The 9,055-nt window shown below is 35.2% G+C and overlaps 1 protein-coding gene across 2 annotated transcripts in view; it reads left to right on the top strand.

The window, feature by feature from the left end:
* The window catches only part of LOC140980628 (uncharacterized), a 9,160-nt gene extending 509 nt beyond the window's left edge, over positions 1-8,651 (top strand). The window contains exons 2-11 of one of the 2 annotated variants that reach the window (XM_073446576.1): positions 102-385; positions 508-702; positions 1,642-1,988; positions 2,387-2,678; positions 4,570-4,728; positions 4,967-5,332; positions 6,544-6,609; positions 6,729-6,777; positions 7,174-7,297; positions 8,403-8,651. In XM_073446576.1, the coding sequence (XP_073302677.1) occupies positions 102-385; positions 508-702; positions 1,642-1,988; positions 2,387-2,678; positions 4,570-4,728; positions 4,967-5,332; positions 6,544-6,609; positions 6,729-6,777; positions 7,174-7,297; positions 8,403-8,481 (1,961 nt within the window). In that variant the 3' untranslated portion in view covers positions 8,482-8,651. The remainder of the gene's footprint in view (positions 1-101; positions 386-507; positions 703-1,641; positions 1,989-2,386; positions 2,679-4,569; positions 4,729-4,966; positions 5,333-6,543; positions 6,610-6,728; positions 6,778-7,173; positions 7,298-8,402) is intronic. The other variant, XM_073446577.1, reaches the window with a different exon arrangement.
* The last annotated feature ends 404 nt before the right edge of the window (positions 8,652-9,055 follow it).

Here is a 9,055-nt window from a genome sequence, read left to right as displayed (position 1 = left end):
TATATATATAGTTGGGATGAATTCAGTTCCATTAACTTGTTTCTGTGTTGGTCTGTGAATTTCTGGGTGGGTTTATATCTATTTGATTTCTTATTGCTCAGGAACCAAACAATTAGAAGATCAAATATACCGTGAGATAAGAGGTCGGGTAAAAGAAGACGACATATCTGCTCCTTTGCGAAGGGGAGCTTACTATTATTACAAAAGGACTTTGGAGGGTAAAGAATATGTGCAACACTGCCGCCGCCCGGTTGCTGATATTGGTAGACCTGCTTCTGTTCATGATACTATGCCAACTGGACCAGATGCACCTCCAGAGCATGTCATTCTTGATGAAAATGTCAAGGCTCAAGAGCATGGATTTTATGTCGTTGATGCTTTCAAGGCAAGACCTACTTGTATTTTCGATCCCTTCTTTTCATCGATTTTCAGCTTTGTCCTCGGTTGCAGTTTTTCTTCTGACAGTTTTCCATTTTTTCTCGATTTTTTTGGAAACATTCTCTTCAGGTTAGCCCGAACAATAAATTGGTAGCTTATGCAGAAGACACAAAAGGAGATGAAATTTATTCTATTAATATCATTGATACAGAGTCTCAAACACCTGTTGGGAAGCCTTTAGTTGGAGTTACATCACAAATTGAATGGGCTGGTGACGATGCTTTACTTTATATTACTATGGATGAGATCCTCCGACCTGACAAGGTAAGCATTTAAAGGCAGGTTTTGTCATGTGGAATTATTGGTGAATTATGTTACTCTGCACCCTAAATGATGCCAACAAACTTACTCCGCTATTAGCATAAAAGTTTCTCTATTGTTCTTATTGCATGTGGTCTGAGTTGGTTTATGCTGTTCTTGCATCAGCTTTTCCTTAAACATTCACCGAAACTTTCTGTTTTTCTGCGTTTGGAAATGATTGAAATCTCTCCAGTTTGTTCAGGTCATTTATCTGCCAATTGAGTTGTGAGTCTTGTGACCATGAAATGCATTGGCGCTATCTCCATTTTACCCTAGAACAATATCTCAATCCTAAAGAGTCTACTAGCTTATTGTTCAAGAATAAAATAATATGCTTTTTTGGTAGATTATGCTCCTATTTCATGTGTTTATGGGGAATCAGACCATGGTGATTTGGTATTGATTGTTTCCTGACTACATGTTTACAAAATGAAAAAGTTTTAGAAGACATGGAGATGTTTTTAGCCTAGCCTATCTATTTTTTCTGGCTCAGATTCATGATAGGTCTTATTTGGGTTTGTCGAGCCTCCTAAAAGGGAGAAGCTATTCCAGAATCCAAATGAGTTTCTATTCTGCAGAGAATCTTCCACCTAATGTACCCACTCTTCTATAAAGTAGCCTTTTAGCCTAGTGACGGAATTGGGGATCCCAAGATTTAAATGAGAAGCAAAAACTGGAAAAAAAGGAAGGCCAGAAATTAAAAAATGGGATTGCCTTGCTTGTAATCACGAATCACTATGTGTTTAGCCTTACAAAACATGAGGATGGCAAAGGAGCCTCGCTTCCTTAATGCAAGACATAGAAATTGTTCTTGACTGCTTAGTGCTTTACCTAAAACTAAAGTAACACATTCATCTGTTTGTTTTTAATTGACATCTAATCATGGTATATTAATTTTGGCAGGTATGGTTACATAACTTAGGGACAGAACAATCTTCAAATTCTTGCCTTTATCATGAAAAGGATGAAAGATTTTCTCTAGATCTTGCTGCTTCTGAGAGCAAAAAATTTCTGTTTGTTGCATCTGAAAGCAAAATGACAAGATTCGTCTTTTACCTTGACATTTCAAAGCCTGAAAATGGGCTAATCAATTTGACACAGCGTCTGGATGGCGTAGAGACATCTGTGAGTCATCGTGGGAATCATTTCTTCATTAAGAGGAGAAGTGAAAAATGTTATAATTCGGAGTTACTTGTTTGCCCACTGGATAATACATCGGATACTACTGTCATTCTTCCTCACCGTTCAAGGTAATAACACAGATAGTCACAACTGAATCATACCCTTGAAATTCGTTAATTTCTAGGTTTTCGTAACAAAAGTAAATATTGAAATAATTGCTTGCTGATTGGGTGGTGCAACATGGCCCTCTAGTTGAAATTTGGACCCTGTACAGCACTAAAATGTAAAATCTAGTTAAGAAGGTCAGTTCAATACACAAGACAACGGAAATTCCTTTAATACTAAGCTCATGTCTAGCAATAGTTTTGATTTTTTCCTGGGAATTTTGATCAAATGAATGCGTTAAGTTTTATCCATTCTGTTTTCATGTTTATTGAGTGGATTATGAATTACTTCCATGCCAGTGCTGTTCAATTCTTTTCCTTCTTCTGATAAGCTTATTTAACAATTTTTATGCTTTGACCAGTGTAAACATTCAAGATATGCAACTCTTTAGCAATCATCTTGTGGTTTATGAGCGTGAAGATGGTTTGCCCAAGATAATTATTTATCGCCTTCCAGCTGTCGGAGAGTCACTCGATAGACTTCAAGGTGGTCAGACAGTGGATTATGTTGATCCTATATACTCATTGGATCCCTCGGAGTCTCAATTTTCTTCCAGTATTTTAAGGTTTCATTATAGCTCAATGAGAACACCTCCTTCTGTTTATGAGTATGATATGAATTCTCTCATTTCGGTTCTCAAGAAGATAGAAGTGGTAAGTCACATGACTGTTACAAAAATTGACTCTAAGTTTCTTTTGACTTGTATAATTTTTGGCTTCTTGTTGCACTTCCATCCACAAAATTTATTTCACCTTTTCATTTATTTGAATTTCACTTTCATTTATTTTTCCAAACAACAAAATATGATGCTATTCTTTTAGGTTTTTATCTTCATAACAATATGACACAAAGGAAAAGTTTTGGCCATTGGTTTTCTACATAGTAGAAACTAGAAAGTTAGGATTTTGAAGTCAAGAGATATCTAAAGTGCTTGGTGTATCTGACCTGAGAAGCCTGCCGGGAATTCAGTTGATATTGTACTTTGTTGTCATGTACCTGGCCACGTAGTAGCCCAGTTACAATCGGCTGTCTACTCAATTGACTTTAGAAAGTCTCACTCTCTTGTGTTCCCTAGAACAACAGCCTGAAATTTATTTATTTTTTTTAAAAAAAGAAGTTAGCACAATACAGTGAGTGAAACAGGATAATGAAGGTAAGTTTATTTTTTGTATTTTATATCAATGCTGGAAATGAAAGTCACAAATATGAGGATGTTAAGTTGGATGTGCAAACATAAAAAGATGGTCAAGATAAGAATAAGAATATCCGAGAGAAAGTTAGGGTTGCGCCTATTTAGGAAAAACTTCAAGAGACATGATTAAGATGGCATGAAAGTATGTTTAGGCAAACAATAAATGCCCCAGTTCAGAAATGTTAAATCATGACAAATATGCACATTAACAGAGAAAGAGGGAGACTGAGAAGCCTTGGTTAGCAACACTAAAGTGGGATAAAATTCATTTAAATATATATGGGGACGTAGTATTGGATATAGCACAATGACACATAAGGCTGCATAGAGCCGAACCCCTTTAGTGGTATAAAGGCTTTGATTGTTGTTGTATATTCATGCTGGAAATGTAAGGAACAAGTACCCAAGGTTAATCTCACAACAAAGGAATTGAATCCCTTAGCAAAGAAGAGAGAAATATTTTCACCATATTTCACCTTAACAATTCCAGATAGAAATAGATAGAAACTTGCTGATGTGTGTGTTGGTGTAACTGCTGTTTAAACTTCATTATGGGCCCTCCTCATGTAGACTTTGTCTGTTGGGGGCCTAGATGATCTTTGGCCATAGCTCACCCTCAACACTCCATTACCCAATATGCAGCTATTCCACACTACTTGGCATCTTAAATTCTGTATGTTCAGCTAGTTCAGCCAAGTACACCTTTACTTGGAAATTTCTCTTGCCTGCTATTATAAATGCTAGTCCGCAGCAGCTGGATATTACAATGCTCTAATAAGCTGTTCGATTAAGTGCTTTTTCAATTCAAGTTTTTGTTTTGGCTGTAATAGAAGATCTCTTATTTAATATTATTTAATTTTTCACGTACAATCCGATTTTCTGTTGCTACTGCTAAGTCTATGCTTTGTCTATTTTAACTCTTACTGTTGAATTATGTGTATGACATTCTGTTCCAGGATTTCATGAATGTGAGCATTATGAAATCTATTCTGGATCATTTGACTTTCTCTAACTTAATACGGGGCATCATTAGCTTGAGACACAATGGCATTATTTGACGTCCACTAGGTTCATAAGCTAAGGCTACGAAAATAGTGAAGAAAAAATAGCTGAGGTTTTTATATTCTTTCAGAGTAAAGGTTATATCTTCTTTTATTATTTCATGGATAATTGATGGATCTATGTAGTATATTAGTATGTACATCACCAATACTTTGCATTCATTTCTTGGTTTCAGCTAATTTTTGTTTTCATTTTTTTGCTCTATGATATTAGTTTTGAGCTTTTAATAAATACTCTTGAAGCTAAAAAGATAAATCATGAATGTTGTAAGTAAATGTGTTTTGATTCAGGTCTTAGGAGGATTTGATTCTGCAAATTACATAACTGAAAGACAGTGGGCCACTGCTCTAGATGGCACTCAAATACCCATATCTATGGTTTATCGGAAGGATCTAGTTAAGTTTGACGGCTCAGATCCATTACTTCTTTATGGTTATGGTTCGTATGAGGTAATCTCTCATTTTATTGATAAATGTTTTATGTGAAATGAAATAAATCGCTGCATGACATAGTTTCTTTTGCAATATCAAATTACTCATGTGTATTTTATTGCTTTGTGATTTCCATCTATGGATAAACTGTAAAAAGTTCAAGTTATTCCAGTGAGCAACGACTTTTGCTTATTCATGAAAACCTCTAGTTGCATTTTTTTCGTGGTTTTCTTCTTACGGCTACTAGTTTGAATAGGTATGTATCGATCCATATTTCAAGGCATCAAGGCTGTCTTTGTTAGACAGGGGTTTCATTTTTGCTGTAGCCCACGTCCGTGGAGGTGGTGAAATGGGCAGACCATGGTATGAAAATGGTAAACTGCTCAAGAAAAAAAATACCTTCACAGATTTTATTGCTTGTGCTGAATATTTGATAGCAAAGAAGTATTCTTCTGTGGAAAAGATTTGCATTGAGGGAAGAAGTGCCGGGGGTTTGCTAGTTGGTGCTGTTCTTAACATGAGACCTGACCTGTTTAAGGCTGCTGTTGCTGGAGTGCCTTTTGTTGATGCTTTGACCACAATGCTTGATCCAACTATTCCCCTTACAACTTCTGAGTGGGAGGTCAGTTTACTTTTCGTGGTTTCAAATTCTTGAGTATATTTTGAGTAATGTTGTCCCTTAATGATTCTTTAGTTCATCTAAAAAATTGAATTGTTGGAATTATAATCCTTATCTGGAAATTTCATCCAAATACATGTTTATGAATCATTAATCCTTGTTTCATCCTTCGTTTGTCCCTCAACAAGTTGTCTGAGGTTAATCTCACGAAGAATTAAACCCACAAGTAAAGAAGAAAACAAAATATTTTTTCTACACGCCCCTCTCAAAAAGCTCTAAGAAAGTATTTAATTGAATACCTCACAATGCCCCCCGTTACATTTTACCCCCTTGTTTTTACATCTCACTTGTGTTTGTATGACTGTTTTTCTAGACTCACTTGTGTCTGCAGATTTTGTATTTAGGGTGATAAGAGAAAATAAGCCCATCCTTGTTAATTCTGGTAGTCAACTATGCCGATTTTTTAGTATTAACCTGATTTGGTTTATAATAAGGTGGTGTTTTCCCATACTCCGGTGACCTGGATTGACCCCGGGTACCCATTATTAGTTGAAAATATTCTTTTATTATTTTTTCTTTTAATATTGTTTCATACTCGTAATTTCACTTTTGGAAATGCCTTCATCTGACCGCACATATGCTACGTGAAAAACCTTCATTCTGACTGGGTAATATTTGTAGTTTCACTGTTGAAAACTGTTGAGTGGAAAGCATTATGCTTGGTTTAGCCAGTTTTTGTCTAGAGGATGAAGATCAATAAGCTCTTGACACCACATGTTTTCATTTGAGTAGCTTAATCAATTGTAAAGTTAGTCTAAAGTCTAAACTTCGTTAGATGTATAAGAATGTACGTAGTGGAGGAAATATTTCCTGAAAAATACATTTTCATTGTGATAATTCATGAACTTTTTTGGAGTATGAATTGATTGAATTTACATTTCATTTGGGCAAGCAAGCCATGTTTTGGACTATGGCTTATAATTCTCGTCTAAGCATTCTCTTCTCTATCTTCAAACAGTAATAATTATTTATGCATTATTATTCTTAATTTATAATTTATTTAGGCAAAGTTGTAAGTTCATCTACAACATGCTACTAGAATATTAGAAGTTTAGAACATTCTAGAATCTAGCAAGATATTATGGTTCAACAAGTACGGCTATGCACTGCAAATAAAGCGTGTTTGCTCTTGCTTGTTTCTTTTGTTACCTCAGGAATGGGGTGATCCTCGCAAAGAAGAGTTTTACTTCTATATGAAGTCTTATTCCCCAGTTGACAACGTGAGTATCGTATCATTCTGGTTTTATGTCTCCTTGTTGATAAAGGAATAGAGTTCATATGATTTATCTTTAGTTCGTCAAAGATGCTTGTAGGCTAATTGGTGAGTTTACTTTTACAGGTCAAAGCACAAAATTATCCGTCTATTCTTGTAACTGCTGGACTAAATGGTAAGTTAAGAAAATGCTTACCTTCATATATCTGTCATGGGAATGGAATCGATTACTTATTTTAGCTTCCATGATAGGCTAAAAGCAGGTAGAGGGGTTCAAATGTTTTTATTTTAATCACTCTCGTAACTTTTGCATCTCTTATGGTTTTCTGTTAGAATACATTTATGTGGATGATTTCATGACCATAATATTTATTTAGCTAATGTCATTCTAGCTATATCCAACCTACACAATTTATTGTCTGTCATGGCTTGCTTGATTTGTTATGTTCTGTATGTTGTTCATGCTTTCTAATTCACTTATACAATGAAGATGTGGATGATGGATTGTTTAGCCTATCAAACAAAGATTCTTGATCTTTCGAGGTAATGTCTGAGCTTTTTTTCATGACAGATCCGAGGGTTATGTACTCTGAGCCAGCTAAATTTGTTGCTAAGTTGAGAGAGATGAAAACTGATGAAAATGTTCTGCTGTTTAAATGTGAACTTGGTGCAGGGCATTTTTCAAAGTCCGGAAGGTGATAAACTTTTTTATCTTTCATTTTGTTGGTGCGTGAATATGAGTTTTGTTCCAACGTCAGCTGTTCATCTGAGTCATTAGACTTTTTTGAATCCTTAAATCAGAATCTGAGCATTCCAAGAGTGTGTGAAACGAACATTTATTCACATCTTAAGTAGTAGTCAAAGTAAATTTTGCAATTGAGTGTCCATGGCAACTTGTTTGGATTTCTAGCACTGCCCATCATTGTCATAAGCTTACAGCTTACTGCAAATATACATATTGTGTTTAGCGCAAAGTACCAACTCCTGAAGAAGATTCAAGTTAATTGTTGTGGGACCTCAGATAGTTTATAATTTTGAGGTAGTGAATTATTTTGCATTTCAAGACTTGGAATTCTACTTTTGAAATGAAAACTATATGATTTGCTGCTACTTAAGTGTCGTATAGATTTCAGGCTGAGATCTTTGACTCCGGAAATAACGTTGTTTGGCCGATTTTTTACATGTGCTTGAATGAAAGTAACATTCACCATCATACAGGCCTTAGCCACAAACTAATTGAGATAGGTTACATGATTATCATCTCCATTCCTTCGAAATTAAAGTCTCATTATCCCTGACTGATTCAAGTAACATATAATAACTTCATGAGATGTTAAGTTTGACAGCTATTTCTTTTTTCCTTGGGTGAATTAGTTATGTCTCCCCTCCCACATCCCTTAAAGGTACCTCTAATGGTGGATGTATTCGAATCCGTTTTAGGCGTCCATCCCTAATTTAACATTGACTGCTGTTACTCTAACCTTATTTTTAATATCCTCATTTCTTGGTCTTATTTTTGTGTAACCATTCAGTTATGTTAAAGTTTGTGGTTTGGATAAACTTTTGATCTAAAAATGTGGGTATTGTTGGAAACTAGAATCAAATCCCTCAGTTATACAACCCCTGAATATAAGAGCTGAATCAGTGTTACCAATATGTGGAATTTTTAGATTTACGATTCACCTCTTGATGGGAATAAATGAAGGAAATAATTAATGCATACATTGTTAAGAGAATTTGTTAAAAATCATGTATTCATTTTTTTAAAAAATGAAATTTTGATTTATTTTTGTGATGCAGATTTGAGAGGCTCCAAGAAGATGCATTTACATATGCCTTTATTGTTAAGGCTTTGAACATGGTTCCGGCATTACCTTAGCTAAGAATTGAATTGCCTTGATTCTCTGCATATTCTCTCTTTAGAAGCTGAGTTGGAGTAATTCATTGTTTACAGAAGGAAATTATGAAATACCACTAATTTAAATTAAAACGAATAACTATTTTCTTCCAATTGATATGTGAGTAGCGGAGCTGGGAATGATGTTTCATGGATTGTAGAATTTCCATAGAAAAGATTTTTGACATCTGCCTCTAATCTTGTTGGACAAAGTGAAGAATAGTTTTTATAATTTTGAACTATTTTACAAGTGCCCGTTTAACTTAGCAACCTTTCCTCCATTCATGGCTAAGTGGAGAGGATGTCAATTATCTAGATCGTTCATAATGAATCCTTTGTCCAAGTTAATTTTCCAGTTGTGTATGTAGTCCTATCGATCTGCCATGGGATGAGTGTGATCGAATAGACTCCGTTACACGCTTATTGATGTGTGTATCTTGGAATTTCTATCTTGCTACCTCTGAATTCTAGCAGACGATTGTGTTCTCCTTGGTGCCTGAGTTAAACTAGCAACCTATTGTGTTCTATGTTTTCATCAGTCTCAACCATACTTGGG

This window comes from Primulina huaijiensis, chromosome 7 (assembly GCF_012295235.1).
Source record: "Primulina huaijiensis isolate GDHJ02 chromosome 7, ASM1229523v2, whole genome shotgun sequence".
In the NCBI taxonomy this organism is placed as follows: domain Eukaryota; kingdom Viridiplantae; phylum Streptophyta; class Magnoliopsida; order Lamiales; family Gesneriaceae; genus Primulina; species Primulina huaijiensis.
The sequence above is the reverse complement of the archived record's forward strand: the minus strand, read 5'-3'. Positions and strand labels throughout refer to the sequence as shown.